The sequence below is a fragment of the Grammomys surdaster genome, unplaced genomic scaffold, assembly GCF_004785775.1.
Source record: "Grammomys surdaster isolate TR1022 unplaced genomic scaffold, NIH_TR_1.0 164, whole genome shotgun sequence".
Lineage (NCBI taxonomy): Eukaryota > Metazoa > Chordata > Mammalia > Rodentia > Muridae > Grammomys > Grammomys surdaster.
The window spans coordinates 3,074,224-3,096,070 of NW_021604612.1; the positions used below are offsets into that span (position 1 = coordinate 3,074,224).

The window sequence follows — 21,847 nt, forward strand, 5'->3', positions numbered from 1 at the left end:
TCACACCAGTCACACTTCTCTAGCTGAGACGAGCATGCAGCACCATCCACTTCAGCCCTGCAGCGTCCACACTTGACAATGCCTGCATCTCGGCCCACAGCTGCAGCAGGGAACAGGTAGAGGGAACCCTTCGGGGAAGCTGGAGGTAAGAAGCAGAAAGCTTTCTGCTACCCTGGCTATTCTTCAGTCCTGCACACACTCACACCACAGGATCTTTGAGTGTGCCATCTCGCTGTTTTCTCTGTCAGAATTAATCTCCGAGGGCGGTTCTATCCTCCTCTCCACCTCCTTCTTACATCTGCTGACACCCCCCAACCCCACCCCGCACTTCCACAGCTGGAATCCCTAGTCTATTAACTTGCTCATTTGACTACTGTCTTTTTTTTTTTTTTGTCCCCAAGAGGACAGACACCTTGTGAGCTTTTGTCTTTTCCTCTTACTGTTGTATACTCAGGGCCAGGAGTGAAAGAATCCGTGACAAGCTGTGACAAGCACTTGGGGTTTCTATGGAAGGACAGTCACAGAAATAGCAACGGTTAAGGTGGGAGTGCTAAGGGGTGTGAGTGGGTGGGACTGAGCTGAACAGAGAGAATCTTAACCAGCTTCTTCCATCACCCAGCTCGGCCCCTGAGGATGCAGTGGATCCTTTTACCTCTCTGCCCGATGTCCAGAGACGTGTGGACCACAGCAGGGCCCACCTGACTTCGGGAGAATGACCTAAGCCAGCGGCCTCCGAGGATCTGAGGCAAGGGATGATAGAACGGTCACTACCATTAGATCTTTTTAGTCACCCTTCAGTGTCCCTGGGAGGCTGGTCCCATGATCCCCTGCAGCTACAGAACGCACAGGAGCTCTAGACAATGACACCCAATGTGTGCCCTCCATATACTTAAATTTTTTCCTTTATTTTTATTTTGTGCTTTTGAGTGTTTCATCTGCATGTGTGTCTGTGCACCATGTGTGTGCAGTGCCCATGGAGGCCAGAAGAGGGCGCCAGGTCCTCTAGAACCAGAGAGTTACAGAGGGTTGTCAGGCGCCACATGTGTACTGGGACCTGAACGGTGACTTTGTTGGGAGAAATATGAGGGGTCAAAGGGAGGAGATGGGGGAGAAATGAGGTCAAGATGTATTAAAGTCTCTCAAAAATAAATTTCCTTTTAAGGCAGGGTTTCATGTAGCCCAGTCTGGCCCGGAGTTTGCTATGACCTTAAATTTCTGATCCTCTTGCCTCTACTTCCTGCGTGCTGGGATTATAGGCAGACACTGCTTACTGCTCTCTGTTAGGAGCTGCGTTCGCCATTGCAACATGGCGCCAGTTTCCTGCTTCCTGGTTCTTCTTGAGAGCCTTGCTTTTATTTTAGCAGAATTTAAAAATAAAAGCAGCATATTAGATTGTGCGAATGTCACCTGCCAGTTGACAGAATGCTGGAATGGGTCTGCATCTTTAGCACTGCTGGTGCGGGTTCCGACCTTTGTCCCTATACCGGTGGATGCCGATCCCGATAAATTTCCAATAATCTCCTTAATTAGAGAAAAGAGAGATTTTGGCATCACGGCGGCCATTGTGACGGCCGTTGCAGTGTCAGCTGCTGCAGCGGTGACTGCGGGTATTGCCCTAGCCAATCAAGTTCAAGCAGCAGAAACAATAAATAATATAGTGAATGCCTCGGCAGATGCTATGGTAAAACAGCATAAAATGAATAGCCATTTGATTTCTGGGATACTGCTTGCTAATCAGCGAATAGATCTATTACAAACCAAAATGGAAGAAACTGCTGATATTCTTCAAGTAAGCTGTGTAAGTCATACTAAACACATGTGTATCACACCCTTGAAATATAACAATGAGTCTTTTACAGAAAGTACTAAATTATTTAATTTTTTGCAAGGAAATTGGTCACAACAGGCTGAGGAGCTACAAGAAGAACTCCTGCTCACGATTGCTGTTTTGAATGGGACCAGAATAAACCCGATTGATGTTGAAGACTTCACTTCCTGGCTCACGTCCGCCTTCTCCTTTTTTAAGGAGTGGGTGGGGGTAGGAATGTTTGGCTGTATGATCTTTGGGGGAGTGCTGATCACACTCTGCTTGCTCTGCAAGTTTAAAAAACAACATCGTAGAGATAAAGTACTTATCACTCAAGCACTGCTTGCCTTAGAGCAGGGAACATCCCCTCAAGCTTGGTTGAATATGCTTAAACAATGAGACACTATCATTCAATGGGATACCCTGAGGGCTCGTGTTCCCATTGCACCAGGAATCCCGAGTGGTAGTCCTCCACACTTCCCAGGGCTCGGGTTCCCATTGCACGGGAGATAAGTGTGGAGGGTCTCAATACTGTTTAACTGCCTTGAACGCCTTACTGCTAGAACGGTGGGCTTGATCGGCGAAATAACAGTTGGAAAATTGTTGCAGCAATTTAATAAAAAAGGGGGAGTTGTTAGGAGCCGCGTTCGCCATTGCAACATGGTGCCGGTTTCCTGCTTCCTGGTTCTTCTTGAGAGCCTTGCTTGAATGTGCGCCTGCGCAAGACGCGAAAACCAGTATGCTAATTTGGCGATATCATAAGAGCCAATGAGTGTGCGGCACGTCTCCTAAGGCTCTATATAAGCCACAAGTTTTTTTTTTGTTTTTTTTTTTTTTTTTTAAAGCCACAAGTTTTTGAGGGCTTGGTGTCCCTCGCCTCACTGCCATCTAAAAGAGCTGTAACAATAAACTGCTGTCAGAAGAATCCTGAGTGTGGCGTTCTCCTTATCAGCGAGGCTGCGTGCCACAGCTCTCAGCTTATGGGGTGTTCATACTCAAAGCTGGGGTCGGTGCGTGCCAACACTACCAGGTGAGCTACATTCACCCTTCTTTTTTTAAAAAAAAAATCATTTATTTCATTTTTTAGTTCCATATATGAGCACTGTACCCCATTTCTCTCTTGCCTCCCCCACCTGATCCTCTCACACACCCCAGTTCCCAGACTCATGGCCTCTTACTCTCCAGCCACCTGATTGATTATTTATTTACTTAGGAACATCTGATCCTCCTGCCTCTACCCCCAAGTGCTAGGATCACAGACATGGACTACCATACCCTGCACTGCAAAAGAAATAGATTAAAATAAAAGTCCATGAAAGGAGCTGGAAAGATGGCTCAGCGGTTAGAGCACCGCTGCTCTCTCAGGGGATCCGGGTTCCCCTCACAACCATCTGTAACCCCAGTCTCTGGGAGAGCCCTCTTCTGGCTCCTTGGGCACCAAACATGCACATGGTGTCCAGACATGTATGCCCATGTAACACCCATAGGCATACAAATATGTTTTTTAAGTTTATAAAAAACTATATTAAAACATTTTTTTCCATCATTGAGAAGGAGCTGAGAGTGTCAGGCCCCTGAGGGCCCAGGACTGTAAAACCAAGCGCTACCTCTACCCCAAAGAAAATGACCAATTCAAGGTTAAGGGCTCTGAAGGCGGCTATAAACGCTGGTGCTGTAAACACATTTCTTTCTTCCCTTTGTTAGTTTAGGTGTAAAAAGATTGAAGTCCAGTTTGGTTGTGAAACATCCAAACGGCAGACATTGGTGCCAGCCTTCTCTCGGAGTCTGGCTCACACTCCTCTTAGTGGCCGTCCCTGGGCCCTTCTGTAGGTCAGCTATTAGGATCCTTCGAGCATAAGAACCATTCCTCAGCGGAAGCTCAGGAGTGTCTAAGCTTTGGGTCCTGCGGAGGTGGCTCGGAAGTCTGTTTCTGAGAATTCCATCTCACAGAATGTCACGTTTGGCCTTGGTTTCCTCAGCAGAAATTTGAGATTATGATGAACTCTAGGGTGCTGTTAAGCCCCCTTGGAGTGCACAAACGTCAGCAGTGAGGGTTGTTGTCATGATTATTATGGCTTTGCTTTTATTGATTTGGGAATTTTGTAGGGCTTTTGACTGTTTTTTTACCTCACTATGTAGCTCAGGCTGACTTTGAACTTGGGATCTTCCTGCCTCGACCTCGGGAATACATCATGCTTTACCATCTAAATTCTTGTCACCTTTTGTTTGTTTTCCAGGCAGGGTGTTTTTTTGTACCCCTGGCTGGCCCAGAACTCACAGAGATCCACCTGGAGAGCACGTGCCACCACACCCAGCTCTTTGCTTTTAGTAACTGCATTCCTCCTACGAATACACTTTCCCCAGTTCCCCAGTTAAAAGGGAAAGTTTATCAGAATGCTTCTTGCATGTCTGTGGGTGAACACAGGCACCCAATCTTGTCAGACGTGTCTCTGGGATGGGATTGCTGGTCACGCACTGAGTATGACGCGCCTGCACTTGGGGCAGAAGTGCATACAGCAGGAGGAGATCGTGAGCCGCTTGGGAAGGGACCATGAGGCAGCATCTCTGACAGTCTAGTCTGCCGCCTGAGCTAGGTGCTTGCTCGGTGGCTACTGAGTCACACGGTTACTGGTCAGTGTTTGTGTCTCTTAACTGAGGATACGGTCTGCTTACTTCTCGGTTACTGGATAGCGTTCTAAACCTCCAGGTACAGAACGGAATTAAAGGGCAACGAAGACACAAAATCCTAGCCCGTAGCACAGTCTGCATGAGTATCACACATATACACACAGGATAATGATAACAGTTTACAAAAATGACCTCGGTATTAAGAGGTCCGTCGTGACAGGCGTGGCGGGATGCGCCTTTATCAGCCACAAGAGGCAACGACAGGGAGAATTCTGAGCGTCTGAGGCCAGTCTGATCTACACAGCAAAAATTCCAGCTCAGTCAGGGCTGTATACTGAGAGCCTGTCTCAAGAAAACAAAATGGGGGCTGGAGAGATTGCTCAGAGGTTAAGAGCACTCACAGGGGACCAGGGTTCACTTCCTAGCACTCATATGGTGGCCCATAACTGCTTGTAACTCATTTCGGGACATATGATAGTCTCTTCTGGCCTTGACAGGCCAGACATCCACATAATACACATACAAACAAACAGGCACATACACACACACACAAAACTAATAAATACATCTTTTTTAAAAAGTTTGCAAATCTTGCCTAGGGGCCAGACTCTAAACAAAGCAAACGTTCAGAGCAGGTTCTGAGCCTCCTATCCGAGGTCGTGGTGCCTCTGGCGGCCGCCACTGGCCACTGTGAGCCACGGAGGCTGCCCCTCTCACCTGAGCCTTGGGGAAGAGATGCTCTTTGTCCAGCTGGGCTGCAATGGGGACCAGCTCCTTCTCAGCAAAGTCACGGCATGTCTGGCGCAACATCTGATGTGTCTCAGGCAGTTCTACAGACTGGTAAACCGTATGTAACCTTCGCCAGTCCCGAACATGGAGAGCTATCAGAAAAGGCTCCGAGTTAGGGAATGACATCATGAAAGAGCTTAAGACTCATTTATTTCTTTAAGAAGAGGGCGTCAGATCCCCTGGACCTGAAGTTCTAGGGGATTGTGAGCTGCCCAACATGGAGGCTGGGATCTGAACTCAGGTTTTCTGTAAGAACAACAAACACTGAGTTAGAGGACAATTTGAGCCTCGAGTTCAAGCTAGTCTACAAGTTCAGGCTAGCCTACGAAATATGTCAAGGCTTCATTCATCCCGGGGTCTGGAGTGATGGCTCAGCACTTAAGAGCACTTGCTGCTCTTTCAGAGGAACTAGGTACAGTTCCCACCATCAACAGGGTGGCTTACAATTGTTTGTAACTAAAGTTTCAGGGGCTCCAACACACTCTTCTGGCCTCTGTGCAGGCACACATCCAGGCAAAACACTCATACACGTAAAATAAAAGTAAACTTTTAAGAAAAAAAAAATAGATGGGCAGTGGTGGCGCACGCCTTTAATCCCAGCACTTGGAAGGCAGAGGCAGGCGGATTTCTGAGTTCAAGGCCAGCCTGGTCTACAGAGTGAGTTCCAGGACAGCCAGGGCTACACAGAGAAACCCTGTCTCGAAAAACCAAAAAAAAAAAAGAGCACCTCTCCCTGCCCCCAACTCAGGTCTCAAAGGGAAAAAAATAACTTTATTGATACAATGTCAACAGGGCTGTTACAAAAAAGCCCAGGCTAACTGAATGCTTAACTGTTCGCTAAACACTCCAATCCTCAATATAATCCCGTTTACAACACCTCGGAAATGGGTTTTAAGTTGCACTGGGTCTGGAGTTCTATAAATGTGGACAAGAAACAGCCCTCAGGTCCCGGGAGTGGAAGGATTAAAGAAGTATTAATGGCTGATTTAACACTGTCCTATTTGTTAATGTGGACCTGGGTTCGCCAAAGGAAGCGTTGGCCATAGTGTCAGGGCTGCTCAGACGAGACAAAACGCTATTAAAAATAACTGCGCGCATTATGGAAACACGCGTTAGAGGCCAACCACTCTGCATCCTGTGATTTTAATACAGCTCTGAGGATGGAAACAGTTCACACTTGGACCACTTGATGCAGAGAGGTTGAGCGTCACTTCCAAGGTCACAGGTCGGAGTTCAATGCCAGGGCCCCCGCCATGGAGGATCAACTCACCCAGAACCTCAACCGGGGCTGAAATGGGGTTAGGGGTGTGGATGGGGTCGTGAAAAGGAGAGCTGGCGATGAGGGTCCCACAGGAAGGGAGCCGAGCAGGAGCCCGGATTCCTGCAGAGCCTGGGCCTTACACTGGCCAGAGGCTACTCAACTAGGGCAAAGGCCGCGCGCAGCCGCTCGTCGCCCGGGGCCTCAGCAGGACCCGCGGCCGGGATCTCCGCCCTGTGACCGGCCCTGTGGCTCCGGGCGCGCACTCACCTCTGCAGACGGGGCCACCGGCCCGGGAGAGCAACGCGGCGGCCATGGGCACTGATCTCCGGGACCTCCTGCAGCAGCTCTGGAGTTCCGGACGGCAGGGGCAGGGCCTGGGCCACGCCCACTCGGCTGCAGGGGCGGGGCCGACGAAGTGCATGTGCCACGCCCACCGCCCTGAGAGGAGGGGCAGGGCCCCCAGCCTAAGCCACGCCCATCTGGCCGCAGGGGCGGGGCCTGAGACAGGCTAGCGAGCTAGGGTCGTGGCCGCTCGCGTTCGCAGGAAGTTAACTTCTGCGGATCCGGAGACTGCGGAGTTTGTCCGCTCGCTCCTTCTCCTGCCTTCGTCTCTAGCGAGGCTGCTGACAACGCAGAGGCGTGAAAATAAAAGGAAACAAGCAGTCGTCCTCGGTTTAAAATCCTCGGTCCGCGAACGAACACACGCGCGCACACACACACAGAGTCCAAACCTGTAATTCTAGCGACTCCTGAGCCTGAGGCAGGAGGATTGCAGGTTCAAAGTCTCCCTGTATTGCAGAGTAAGTTCAAGGCCAGCTTGGGCAACCTCGCGGTATCTTACTTCAAAATAAAAGTTTAAAGAGGACGTGGGGAGTATAGCTCAGCCGTAGAGCCCCTGCCTAGCAGACATAAGGCACTGGGTTCAGTTTTAGGGAGAGAAGAAAAGACCTAGTACCTTCGCCTGCCCACCCACTTCTGCATGGTGACAGCGTAATCCCTGGCTCCCTGACCATCTTTGTTCGGACCACACAAGGCAGGCAGCTTTGGTCCTTGCCTGGACGTCCCGCTACCATTCCTAGCCCATAGGTTTTTACATCCAGCCTTTTATTTACACTTCACCCAGGATTTTTTTTTTTTTTTTGTTTTTTTGAGACAGGGTCTCTCTGTGTAGCCCTGGCTGTCCTGGAACTCACTCTGTAGACCAGGCTGGCCTCGAACTCAGAAATCCACCTGCCTCTGCCTCCCAAGTGCTGGGATTAAAGGCGTGCGCCACCACTGCCTGGCCAGGATTTTTTTTTTTTCACCATTCATCTCTCCTACTAGTCTGGATTCAAAAAGGGCTGGAGGGCTCAGTATTTAGGGAAATACTAAATATCCCTGTCCTAAGAGGTGAAAGTGAAAGAGATACTGTCTCAGCACCTCTTAGTGGAGGCGCAGAGCCCTGCTGGGAGTAGGGGTTCTGCCCACTAACGCCAAGGGTTGAGTCCTAGCACTCTCAGCGCTCTGTCCCAGGGACTGTCTGCGTCATTGGCTCACAGGGTCTGCCCTTCGTGCCCTCCTGGTTTACATGGGTCCCACTGACCTGTGCGCTGAAAGTCTCACAGCCGCCACTGCCTAGAAAACAATAAACTGAGGCAAAGGTGTGACAGTTTAGACTGTAAATGTTCTCATTCATCCTTTCCTCCCAGACCCCCAAAGTCTGGAACTGCCTTAAAGAAAAAAAAAAAAAAAGGCTTTCAGATAATGTGTTAAATGACTCATTGCCCAGTACTGTGTGGTCATCCGGCCATCTTCCTGGTCTCCAGAACTGGATGGAAGAGGAAAGAGAGACACTGGAGCCTGAGAGGCGGTGTAGTGGGTAAATCGCTTTACATGCTGGCGTGACCTGAGTCTGGAACCCCAGAATCCATTTGCAGCGCTGCATCGGATGGGGAGTGCAAAGACAGGAGGATTCTGGGAGCTCACTGACATCCACTCTAAAGGAATCAGTGAGTTCCCGGTTCAGTAAGAAAAACCTGTTTCAAAAAATTAGACACCAGCCAGGGTGTGATGGTGCATGCCTTTAATCCCAGACCTGGAAGTAGATGCGACTGGATTTCTGAGTTTGAGTCCAGCCTGGTCTACAGAGTGAGTTTGGAGACAGCCAAGGCTACACAGAGAAACCCTGTCTCGAAAAAGCAAAACAAAACAAAAAACAATAGATGGCCAGGCTAGGTGGCTCACAGGGCCTGGCTGGCCTGGAACTTGCCATTAAAGACTAGACAAGCCTTGAACTCATAGAGATCAGATTGCCTTTGCCTCTTCAGTGAGGGGATTACAGGCAGGTGCCACCACTGAAACTCATATTTTTGAAGTGTTCAAAAATAAAAAGGGAGGAAATAAATTATGGGCCTGCAAGGTGGCTTAGTGAGCAAAAACACTTGCTGCCAAGTCTGATGACCTGAGTTCTATCCCCAGAACCTGCCTGGGGCCTTCTGTAGCCTCTGACATGGTGGCCTGAGATATTAAGAAAGAATCCTTAGAGGAGGTGGTCAGAGTAGTGTCTAAGCTCTGACTGACTGACAGACAATCAGGTTGCCTCTTTATTTGAACAGGTTTCACAGAACAAAGACCGACTAATAATTACCCAACAAGTATAGATTATGTGTTTGACTTTTTTCATTACATGTCCAGGGTTACAAGTTCAGTCACAATTAGAAAGTACAAACAGAAGGGGCTGGAGAGATGGCTCAGCGGTTAAGAGCATTGACTACTCTTCCAGAGGTCCTGAGTTCAATTCCCAACAACCACATGATGGCTCACAACTGTCCGTAATGGGATCTGATGCCCTCTTCTGCTGTATGTCTGAAGACAGCGACAGTGTACTCACATAAATAAAATAAATCTTTAAAAAAAAAATAAAAGAATAGATATCTGCCCAGTTTAGGCCTGCAGCTTATTAATAAAAACACCAGGTGTGTCTTTATTGGGGAGCTAACACGGGCTAGCCTAGGCATAGGAATGTCCTGCAGTTATTCAGAAGCTGAGGAGGTGAAAGAACTCCCCACCCTCCCACAAGAATTACAATTACAAGGCACCACTGCTGCCTGGCTTGTTTTTGTTTTTGTGAAACAAACTCTCACTATGTGGCCTTGGCTATCTATCCTAGAATAGTAAACCAGGCTGGCTTCAGAGACTGGCCTGCCTCTGCCTCCCAAGCACTAAAGTAAAGGCATGTTGACATCATGCTCAGCTCAGAAATGTACCAAGAAGTGAGGTCATTGTGTTATCGCACACACTGGTAAGCCTGCCTGTAAGGCTGAGGCAGTGGCATATATGCTGCTGGGAACAGAACCCAGGTCCACGGGAAGAGCCGGCAGTGCTCTTACAGAGCCCTCCCTCCCTCCATCCCATAAATGTTTAACTCGAAGTCCCCGAGTAAAACCTACAACAGAAAAACCTTAAAAAGAAACTGGTGACTCTCAATTCTATTCCCCAATTAGAAACCAGTGACACCCAAGTCAACAAAAATGCAACAGCCGAGCAAAGGGACTGGGACCTCCCCCCCCCCCCAGCCCCCAAAGGCCCAATCAGGAAGCAAGACAGAGGGAGCATATTGTGAAAAATCTTTATTACTGTCTCTTGTGGTAAAATAATATCTCATACAAATAGAATCACCTGATTTGTTTTGGAATGAGGATTTTAAGGACAGAGATGTTTCTTATATTCTGTGAAAAATAGATTTACAGGGAAAATAGACTTTCACAACTCAGTGACATCACCACATGATCCTTTAGGAAACAAAGGTGAGCCCACCTCCTCCAGACTTCCTGTGGCTATGATGCTCTGGACACGGAATGTGGCTATCTGCAGAATCTGAGTCTATGGCCCATCCCAGACGTGACAACCTGCTGCCCCTCGGAACTGGCACTCCGATGCCCAGAGCTGGAGAAGCTTCGGAAGGCTGAGACAGCACTGAGCTAATCTGACAACAGCTGGTGTCAGCCCAGTCACTGGCCGTCTTCCCTCCGACATTTATGGTTTAGAAGGGCGGCTCAGCCTCAAGGCATGGGGCCAGGATGGAGATCATGCAGAACCCACCTCACACCAGGAAGGGCTCTGCCCAATGGGGACCAGGTCCCCGGGGCTGCCACCTGCTCAGATTACTGATCTGGGCATGGGGCACACAGACCTCCAGCACTAATTCTCTCTTTCAGTGAATCACAGGAAGCCACTGTCGCCAATGGTGTTCCTGGACAGTCTAACTTCTGACGCGGCTTCTGCTGGTTCAGTTATTTACAAAGTATGATTTCCAGTTTACTCAAGTCAGGCACGAAAGCTGGAATTTCCCTAAGCAGCCAGACATGGACCACTGGCCTTTCAGAAGCTAAAGAAGACTGTTCCATCCCACCAGTATGCGGGCACCCGGCCTCAGTGGGCTCTCACTGAGAACAGGCTGGTGGGAACGGGATCCAGCCCTTCTCAAGCCAGCGTGCCGGCTCCTCCATTCTCCCGGGCTCTCCAAGCAAAAGCAGGAAACAGTACAGCCCAGGCTGTGCTCCACTGAGCAAAGGCCACGTAGCTCCAGGAAGCACATCCTCAGTAATATTTACCTAAATATTGGGTACCAAAATCCATCCTCAGACTATGTAAGAGAGCAAAGACTAGGAAGCTTGTCAAGAACATGGAACTCTCATGAGAGGAGCCCCATGAGAAAATGCAGAGACTGCTCACGTCTGTCTGCAGGGGAGGGAAAACAACGGCCCCGCAGCTCCCAGCAGCACATGGGGCCGAGGCACACCTAAGGCACCTGGATTTGGAGTGGACCCCAGGTCTGAGATCCGCCGGAATGGTCAGGAGGTGCCCACTAGAGGGCACCTGGGCTCCCCTAGCTCAGCGGGTAAATCCCGTGCAGCAGGAAGAATAATCTAGGTGCTGGCCAGATTTAGAGCATGGGTCCAAACCCAAGGCCACTAATGCTCTAGAAGCCGACAGAGCGACACTGACCAAAGTATGTCCTTTCTCTCAAGTACTCTGGGGCCCTGGTCTCAGGTCTCACCTGTCACAGGTGGCATTGCAGGTGAGGCGGTGCCTCAGGGACGTCTTACGCACACCTGCCCTTCATTCAGTGCCAAACAGACCCCAGCCACAGAGTCCTTGAGCCGCCCGCAGGGACACCCAGCCACAGAGTCCTCGAGCTGCCTACAGGGACAACCTAGGGAGCCAGAGGAGCAGGAGTCAGTCAGTGGGGATCTGAGGACGCGTGAGGCCCACAAGTGCAGCACTCTGACGGGCAACCTCAGCCTATGCTGCCCTTCCCAAACACTCACACATGCAGCAGTTTGAAGGCAGAATCAGAACACGCATTCCTCAGACCATGTGGCAGAAGGTTCTAGGAATGACTTTAGCAGAAAGGTAAACAGATGGGAGGACATTCCTAACCGTGAGACTCTGCTCTCGAGCCAAATCCCTGCCCAGAGCCTCTCTTCCAGGCTCACTGTACACAGTGAGCTCTCTCTAAAGCCCCAGCTGTGCCTCCCCGACATCAGCCCGGGAGCCAGTCCACCGGTCCTCTTAGAGATCTATCGGCATCCTGGGCACTAAACACTGACATCGTAAAGATCCCCCCAAAGACATCTGAGAGTAAGGAGCGCAAAGCACAACCAGCCAGCACTGAACTCGAGAGACGCCATGAACTGTGAACCACACTGACAAGGGCCACAGCAGGACATGTTAAAAAGTCACGGCCAGAGGAACAGAGCAAGAACAGAAGGCACCATCAGGCTGACACTGGTCTCCTCTAAGCCTGGCTGTGGCTTCTCAAAGGCAGGTAAGAAGCCTCCTCAGAAGCTTGTCTGTGACTCTGGTGCCACCTCCCAGTGCCTTAGCCCGGGCTCTGACCTGCCCAGGTCTCTCTTCAAGTTTCTTCCAGTTTGCCTAACTGCATAGGCAAGGACAGACTGTGCCAACCAACGACATGGGACGAGGGAGAAGAGAGCTGCTCCCAGCTCAGCTCAAGCCTTCTGACTCAGGATAAGCAGTGCACAGCTAAGACTACACACAAATAAGCTTTTATCTGGACCCCCCGGGAAGGGAACCTTACCCTAACCTTTTACTTCTCTATCACACCTCTGTGAACTAGGGGCAGGGAACAAACACTGGGAAGAGAAACTGCTGGCTGACACCTCCTTGGAGCACAGAACATGGCCGCCCAGCTGCAGCTTCCTGGACCAGGGTCAAGGTGGGTGCTGACCGCAGCAGCTGCAGTTCCCGCTGTGTGCCTCGTGGTGGCAGCAGAGCGCCTCCCGTCCGCCGCTCTGCTGCTGCGGTTACCGGTTATCGGTTACTGGCCTCCGTTGTAGGCATAATCCGCCTTGTTATGCATGATCAGTTTGTTGTCGACAAAGTAGAAGCTGTCGGAGCGCGTCTCGTAGGGGTTCTCAATCATCAGGCGGACTGCAGGGGAGAGCACACCATGTGAGTCTGCCCACGGCTGGGCACAAGAAACTCAGCGGCGCTTTGTAAAGTTTGAGTCTGCTCTGCCCAGACAACAAGGGCAGAACAGAAGAAGCCAGGGAGACCGGACAGCTCCAGATGGACTGTGACGTCCAGTTCTATACGAGGATGCAATCAACTGATCTCTGTGCTGGTATCCTAGGAGACAAACCTCTCCCCATTCACAGCCACTTCCTTGCCCCACGCTCCTGGCTAGCCCAGCGAGTGAGCCCTGGCTTCTGGCCTGCTGCCACCTCTGGACATTCCAGTAAAAACCAGAGCAGCATGCCCCTCTGTACCCACTTCTGTGGGTTGTCTTGTTTGTGGAGAAAGGATCTCACTGGACCACTCTAGCTGGCTTTGAATTCACAGAGATTTGTCTGCCTCTGCTTCCCAAGGGTTGAAGAGGGACACCACCATAACCAACTCACTTGGTTTTTTGTTTTTTTAATTAAAAAAAAAAAATCACTTCTGTGTACAGGTTTCTTTGCCTGCCTATAGACACCGGTGTAGCGCGTGTGTGCTGCACTCTCAGAGGCCCGGAAGCGCAGTGACAGCCCTGTGAGGAGCCACGGCATATGCACTGGAAATGGAACCCAGGTCGTCTGGGAGAACCATGCTCTTCCTCACGTCTCCATCCTCCTACTGCTCCATCCAAGGGCCTGCACCCAAAAGAACCCCAGGTACCAGTCAGAGGAACAGAGGGGAAGCTGCTCTCTAGAGAGGGCTCTGGTGTTCACCTGCAGATCCAGACAGAGGCCCTTTGCCTGTCTGTCTGTCTAAGCCCTCTCCTTGAGCTCTTTCACAATGGAAGAAGGTAAATACAATGACAGTTGCCTCCCCTTGGTTCTGATTTAAGAACCACGTTCCATCTCCCATCCCCGGGGAAAGGCATCCCAGGTGTCAAAGTGTGGCAATGTGACGTTCTCTGAGCTCAGCCAGGCCACAGCAATTGGGTTTACACTCAGACTCAACTCCACACCCTTTGCACAGTTTGGTTTCACCAGATGATCTAATCTTGCAAGTATCTGCAAATCCAGGTGAGCTCAAAACCAGACTGAGATACTGTGAGGAAGCCCTGCCCGCTCACAGGTTTTCCACCTGGGTCTGGTTGTCATGAGCGTGGAGCGCCCATTCCAGAGTGTGCAATTGCTAGGGACGAGATTTAGGGAACACAGGTCAGGGTCAGAACGTGTCCGCCCGGAAGTAAGCAGGATGCAGTGGAGCTCTGAGCACCAGTGACAGGCCTTACCGACGAGGCCTGGGGTGCTGACTCCAGGGGGGTGCTCACTAACTTCTCCTTAGTTCGCAGAGGCAGAGTCTGAGGTCACATGGCCTGACACACAGCGAGCCACACTTGTGTCTTGTGCAGAATGGGGCCACTGGACCAGGTGGGTGGTGGGAAGGTAGGTGAGAGGGAGGGAGGGCGGGGTACGTACTGACGTCCTCGGAGAGCTGTGGGAACTCATAGATGTGCTCACACGTGTTTCTGCTGCTAGGGATGCAGAAGCCGAAATCGAAGTCAAAGGTCTTCAGCAGCCGCTCCCGGAAGTAGTGCCGTTCAATCATTCTGAAACCTGTCACCGGCCTGTCACCCACGGTGAACTCTACCCTGTAGGAGAATCTCTGTGAGACTTACTTCATTTCCTCCTCAGTCCTCCACAGCCAGCCTCAGCCCCACAGAGCACATTCTTCCCTGAGCAAGTGGAATGTGCTGCCCTCAGAAAAATCATAGCACTCACGTGGCACCGACGGTCCGGAGGCGGAGGAACGCCGGTGTGAACTGATAGCGAACGAATCGGCCCACGCTGATATCCACGTCGACACTCTCCTCCTCTGCGTCCTGGTCTGAAAGAACACAGAGCAGAGCTGTGAGCACACACGCGTGCACGCAGCACAGCGAAGATTTACACGCACACACACGTGCACGCAGCACACCACAGAGTGACAGACACGCACACACAAGTGCACACAGCACACTGACAGACACACTAGTTACAACTCTCCAGCCCTGCTTCCTGGGCACATGCTGTGCACCAGGCCGTAACAGGCTCACAGCAGCCCTGTAGGGAGGAGCCACTTCTTCTGATTTCACAGATGCCAACACTTCAGGTCAAAACTGCTAAGTCATACCCAAAGTTCCCAACAGTTAAAGAATTGAGCAAAGTTCTGAACACAGGTCCAGACCAAAGTCTGTTCTTAAAACATTATGCTGCTTGCTGTATAGGCTCTGGGGCAGTGGGCGGCACGTCCTCGGGTGGACTAAGAAGACACAGCTGGACAGAAGCTCTGACGTGACTCTGATCATAGACACTAGGTCCGCACTGACTGGACCAGAGCGCTAACCTCTATGCAGGACGGTAAGGTCACAGAGGTCCAGAAGTGGAAGGTGCATCCTGGGAGCACTGTCTGATTTCAGATAAAGACACTGACTGACCTACAGACACAAGGCCTACTGTCTACTGCAAGCCACTCCAGGCCCAGTCCTCTGACTGCCTGGAAAGACGGGAGGGAACAGGCATGTGGACTGGCACATGGTCAGTGCCAGTCCTCTGGTCTAGCCTACTGCTGATTCCACATGAAAGATCTGTAATGGTCATAATACGAAGGTGGAGGGGGATCTTCTACCCGTCTGAGCACATGGTTGCCTGAGCATCCAGCATCTCTGCCTGTGATGCCCTGGGCACTGAGGTACTGCCCTGGTTTGGGGCTTCTTCCTATAGGGTAAGGAACTGAGTTCAATTCCCAGCACCCACATGGCAGCTCACAACTCCCTATAACTCCAGCTCCAGGAGATTCAACACCCGCACTCAGACATACATGCAGGGGAAACACCAATTCACATAAAATAAAAATTAAAAAATTATAGAAATCCAAGTTGAGGGACCCCACAAGATGGCTAAGCCAGAAGAGGTACAAGACCTGAGCCCCGTCCCCATGACCCACATGGTGGAGAGAACCAATGCCCTCAAGCTGTGCTGACCTCGTTTCTGCCCTAGCACACATGTTCACACGCATGCGTTCACACGCATGCAGCCCAAACTCACATACACAGTAACAATAGAAATTAAAAAAAACCAGCACAGTCTGTGCAGGGAGCACTCAAGGTCACCTCCATTTAAACAGCAAATTTGAGGCTAGCTCTAGCTACATGTGACTGTCTCAAAACGAGAAAAGAAAGCAGAGGGAAGTAAAAGGATCAGCTCTCCTTGCACCTCAGGGGGACGACCACTGAGTCCCAGGCTCATCTTTTGTCACCTACAGTCACAGAAATGTTCTCATGGAGTCTGTTGTACACTTAAGAATAATGGGGGGGAGGCAGGTCACGGGGCTGGAGAGCTGGCTCAGCAGTTAAGAGCATTTACTGATCTTACAGAGGACTCAAGTCCAGTTCCCAGCACCTGTCAGGCAGCTGAGGGAATCCAACGCCCTCACGCCCTCTTCTGGCCACTGGAGGCATTGCACTCACGTGCACAAACCCCACTCAGATGGGGCACACACATGTTTTTTTTAAATCTTTGGAAACAAACAAAACAAAAAAGAGAAAGAAAACACATTAAAACGGGGTTTGGTAAGAAACAGAAAGCACTGCTCACAGACAAACAAGAGGCTGGGGGAGCTGCCTCTCACCGCTGCAAGGACTCTGGGCAGGCCTTCCTCCGTACAGCCCAGCTGCAGCAGGGCTCAGTGTGCCACTGTAGACAGCGTGAAGGGTCTTAGGGGAGGGTCACAAGGGAATTCTGGGTCCCAGGGTCCTCTCAGTAAAATGTGGCTGAACCACACACAAGATTCCATAAGGCAACTCACTGAAGACCCTAGACAGTGTCACAACCCAAGAAATGTCAACTTTCTACGCTGGCTGTGGTGACTCGTGCCTGTAACCCTAGCACACAGTGGAAGGGTGCATGCTGGGAGCTCAAGGGTACCCTCAGCTACATAGCAAGTTCTGGGCCAACATACTACATAAGAACCCGTCCTAAAAAACAAAACCTGGCCAGTGAGCTAGCTCGGTGCACAGAGGTGCCTGCCACACACTCCCTGGACCCCCCACAGATATGCAAACAGAGAACTGACTCCACAAAAATTGTCCTCTGGCCTCCACCTGTTCATCCTGGCACACACAAGCACACACTTACACACACACACATACACATCAGCCTTTTAACAAAGCTATAAATTGGTGTGCAACTGGCAGGCAATCTGACAGGAAGTGGAAGAAACAGTCACAGAAGTGGAGCACAGTGGCGTCCCAGAAACAGATGTGCTGGGCCACAAGCACTGGGCTTCCCAGAGACCGTTCCTTCCTGGGCCATGGCCGCCATACCCAGGCCTACCTGAGGGGCAAGGCTTGGCAATCTCAAAGAGCACTGTACCCGTCTCCAGATCTCGGATTTTGAACCGGGTAAAGTCAATGCTGTAGACATTGTCCTCAGGTTTACACAAATAATCTGAAAAGGAGAGACCAATGGTATCAATCTTCCAAGTTACCATCCAGTTCATCTGCTGGTTTTAAAGCAAATATGTCTTCTATGCAATTCACTGGAAATGTTCCCAAACCTCCTCTCGTTTTTAAGGTGTATTTACTTTATATGTATGGGTGTTTTGCCTGCATGGAAGCAGCACATCTGTGCAATGGTGGAAGAGGTCAGAACAGGGGCTCGGATCCTCTGTCATAGTTACGGTTTGGTTGTAAGATGCCTTTTGGTGCCGGGTGGTGGTGGCGCACACCTTTAATCCCAGTACTTGGGAGGCAGAGGCAGGTGGATTTCTGAGTTCGAGGCCAGCCTGGTCTACAGAGTGAGTTCCAGGACAGCCAGGACTACACAGAGAAACCTTGTCTCGAAAAAAACAAACAAACAAAAAAAGATGCCTTTTGGTGCTGGCACTAAACCCAAGTCCCCTGAAAGAGCAGCCAGTGCTCTCAACAAGTAAGCCATCTCTCAAGGCCCAAATACTTTCTTTAAAATGTATTTAACATTACTTTTTATTTTATGTAAGTCTTAGTCACTGTTCTATTGCTGTGAAGATGCGCCATGACCAAGGCAACTCTTAGGAAAGCATTGAATGGGGGTGGGGGTGGGGTGGGGGGGTTTACAGTTTCAGAGGGCTAGTCTGCCATCATGACAGCACACGGAGCTAGAGCAGCGGTCCTTCCCTTCCTAAGACTGCGACCTTAAACACAGTCCTCATGGTCTGGTGAAACCAACCAAAACACTGGTTTTTGTTTGTTTGTTTGTTTGCTTGCTTTTTGGTTTTTCGAGACAGGGTTTCTCTGTGTAGCCCTGGCTGTTCTGGAACTCACTCTGTAGACCAGGCTGGCCTCGAACTCAGAAATCCATCTGCCTCTGCCTCCCAAGTGCTGGGATTAAAGGTGAGCGCCACCACCACCCGGCGGGGACTCTTATTCAAAGCACCACAACGTGCATGGTGCATGTTTTGCCTGTATCACATGGGTACACTGTCTGCAAGGAGGCCTGAAGAGGATGCTGCACCCCCTCAGACGTGGTTGTAAACCACCACGTGGATGCTGAGAACGGAACCCAGGTCCTCTGGGAGAGCAGCCAGTGCTCTTAACCATTAAGCCATCTCCCCAGGCCCAAACATCCTCTTGTATTATCAAAATTAGGAAGTTCAAAAAAGAAAAGGGGAGAGGACAGAGAAAGAAGTTTAGAGATACACTATATATGTATGAAATTGTCAAAGAATATTTGTTATTGTTGTTGTTATTGTTGAAGACAAGGTTTCTCTGTATAGCCCTGACTGTCAGACCAGGCTGGCCTCGAACTCACAGAGCGCTGCCTGCCTCTGCCTCCTGAGTGCTGGGATTAAAGGTGTACACAATCTCTGCCTAGCATAGTTTTTTTGTTTTTAGTTTTTTCCTTAAGCTTGTTCATTTTCATCTCATCTGCAATGGTGTTTTGCTCATGTGTGTCTATCTGAGGGGTTGGACTCCCTGGAACTGGACCTACAGAGAGCTGGAGCTGCTGATGGAAGTTCTGGGAAGTGAACCTGGGTCCTCTGGAAGAGCAGCCAGTGCTCTTAACCACTGAACCATGTCTCCAGCCTGAAATTTTAAAAAAATATTTAATGCATACTAAGAAGTAATATAGGGGTTGTTTGCCAACTGTATCAAAAAAACAGATCAAGCTTTTCTAGGAAAGGCCAGGTTACAAATAACTCAGACTCTGCAGCTGTGCAGCGTATGACAGAAGTACTCAGCTCTCACTGTATCCAGAGGTCTACGGACAGGAAGTAAACAAATGAGCAGACGGAACTGTCGGTGCCCACGGAAGCCAAGTCGAACAGTCACGTGTAACAAGACTTTACCATCCACTTCAACCACTTAAAAGGTTAAACCCATTCTTGGTTTGCTGTACAAAAGCATGCATCCATTAGCAAGGCCAGGGAGACTGTTAGGCCAAAGCAGCCCCTACAACAACCCAAGGAGCTAGTCAAAACCAGGTCACAGAGATGCCGCTGCCTTGTGGGCTGGCTCCCACAGTCTCCTCCAGCCGCTGGGCACTGGCTTAGCATGGTCCTTTGTGTTAGCTGTTTCGTGTTCTACAAGCAGGTTGGACTCGGGTGAGATGGCAAACTGGAGAGCTACTGTACCCCAAAAGCGTGTGGCAGAGGTTCTATGTCTGTGGGATGTGTTTGGTAAACAACTTGTAGAACAGAAGAACTTGAGAGAGATAAAATCCAAAGGCCACTACACTCTGGCTGTGGCTTTCTCTAAGGACTTGCAGAGATGGGCAGGGACATCACTCTCAAGTGTTCCGGGGAGACCTGGGTGCCCTTAGCATGTCTGTAGGGCCTGGCATCTGACAGTGCTAACTCAGTAGTGAGGCTCACAGGATGTTAGTGGCCAGGTGCTAACCATTTCTGTACTTTCAAATCCACCCTGTGAAAACCGAGAACTCAATCGGCTTTTCACTGTTCTGGGACCGCAAGAGCGTAACTATCTTAAGTTGTTTTCGGGCAGTCGAAAGAGAGTCCCAACCCAAACAGTGTTGGGAAACTGGGTCACCAAACATCGAAAATCAAATTAAAACTATTTTAGGAGATGGAGGTTTCCTCCTGCACAGGCGGAACCAGTTAATAGACACTTTCCCTCAAACTTCATTTCCAAGTCCCCGGGAGCTGCTATGAACAACCTGAACTAGACCTCACAGCCCCGGGGCCGGGTGAAGCAATCCTGCGGACACTCTGGTATCCTTCAGGGAAGCGGGGTTAGAAGTCTCCAGGGCAGGGAGGTGAGGAGGACAAGCCAAGGCTAACCAGGTGACTGCAAACTCCTGGGGGAAAGGGAGTCAGGTCGGGACTGGACTGGGCAGCTTCCAAAAGACAGAGATCATCAGGGAACAGACGTATCTCTCTTCCCACCATTCCTTACCCCGGCAGAAAGACAGGAAAGGTGACTTCTCGTGTAAAAAGAAAAAAAAAAATCGTACTTCTGAAACCCTGACAAAGAAAAATTCAGATTTCGAGAGCAAGATCCCAGGGCCAACTTATACAAAACGCTCAAACTTTTAAACTTTTTTTTCTTTTTTTAAAGTGTGGTGCAGTTTAAGTCCGCAAGAAATGCAACAGCCACGTGTCTGAGGGAAGCACAAGCTACCTGTACACAAAGGGGTCCCCGACCCGGGAGAGGGGACCAGAGCAAGGTCGAGCGGGGGAGGGGCTGTCAGGAGCGAGAGCAGAGGGAAAGGCGGAGTCGGCAGGTAGGGGCTCCGGAGCAGGGGGCTGCGGAAGATGGGGGTAGGTGGATCGGCAGGACGGACAGGGACCTGGCTAAGGGCTGGGGTCGCGGGCGAGCAGGGCAGGCCCAGGCCCGGATACGCTCGGACTCTCGAAGCCTTGCTCGCCGGCTCTGGGAACCGGGCCGTCAGAAGCACGGCCTGAGCAGACAGACCCCGGCGCCACCACCCGGCCCAGCCCGCCAAGGACTCGCAGGCCCGGTGCCCGGGGAGGGCGCGGCCCGCCCGCCACTCACTCTCGGTGACCCGGTTGAGGCGTAGGACGTGCTCAGGGCGGATCGTGTCCAGTGCCAGCAGCTCCTGCTCCGTGACCACGGCCCCGGTGCCGTCGTCGGACGTGTGGGGGGTGCCCTGACGCCGCGCCTTGAGTCGGTTCAGGACGCCGCCGCCCGCCTTCTTCTTCTCCTCCTTGCCAGCCACCAGCCCGCCGGGCCCAGCCTGCGACCCCGCGGTCGCAGCATTCGGGTTCGACCCGCTCATCGCTCCACCGCCAAGATGGCCGCCACCTCAGGGCGCCGTAACTATGGAGAGCGGGGGCGGAGCCCAGCAGCCTAGGGGCGGGGCCTGAGCTCCTGGAGGCGGAGCCCGGGCGCCTGGGGGCGGGACCCTTGGGGGAGCCGCCTCCCAGGCCAACTTTGAGATAGGGTTAGGCTGAGAGACCCGAGGATCTTCACACTCCAGACACTCTTGATATTTAAAATACATTCTTAAAAAGTAAAATAAAGCCGGGCATTGGTGGCACACGCCTTTAATCCCAGGACTTGGGAGGCAGAGGCAGGTGGATTTCTGAGTTCGAGGCCAGCCTGGTCTACACAGTGAGTTCCAGGACAGCTAGGGCTACACAGAGAAACCCTGTCTCGAGAAACAAAAAAAAAAAAAAAAAAAAGAAAGAAAGTAAAATAAAAATTAAAGTGAAATACATATTTTAGTCAAACGGCTTGGAAACAACTCTAACAATTAGTTAAGTTGCTGGTGCATGCTTTTAATCTCGGTCCTTGGTGGGGGGGGGGCCAGAAGCAGGACAATCTCTGAGTTACAGGATAACCAGGGTTACACAAAGAAACTTTGTCTCTTGGAGGGGGGAAAAAAAGGTGCTCTTAACCACTGAACCATCTCTCCAGTCCCTGTGTC

At 50.8% G+C, this 21,847-nt stretch overlaps 2 protein-coding genes across 2 annotated transcripts in view; both read right to left on the bottom strand.

The window, feature by feature from the left end:
* Acads (acyl-CoA dehydrogenase short chain) overlaps window positions 1-6,868 on the bottom strand; it is a 9,960-nt gene extending 3,092 nt beyond the window's left edge. The window contains exons 1-2 of the mRNA XM_028765424.1: window positions 6,753-6,868; window positions 5,153-5,316 (exon numbers count right to left, since the gene is read on the bottom strand). Coding sequence (XP_028621257.1) covers window positions 5,153-5,316; window positions 6,753-6,798 — 210 coding nt within the window. The 5' untranslated portion in view covers window positions 6,799-6,868. The remainder of the gene's footprint in view (window positions 1-5,152; window positions 5,317-6,752) is intronic.
* A 3,207-nt stretch (window positions 6,869-10,075) lies between these two features.
* Unc119b (unc-119 lipid binding chaperone B) lies at window positions 10,076-21,216 on the bottom strand. Its single transcript, XM_028765518.1, has 5 exons — window positions 20,953-21,216; window positions 17,294-17,407; window positions 14,702-14,807; window positions 14,399-14,571; window positions 10,076-12,920 (listed from the first exon to the last, which is right to left on the bottom strand). Exons 1-5 carry the CDS (start codon window positions 21,194-21,196, stop codon window positions 12,808-12,810), a joined length of 750 nt encoding a protein of 249 aa, XP_028621351.1. The 5' UTR covers window positions 21,197-21,216; the 3' UTR covers window positions 10,076-12,807.
* Between the last annotated feature and the right edge of the window lie 631 nt (window positions 21,217-21,847).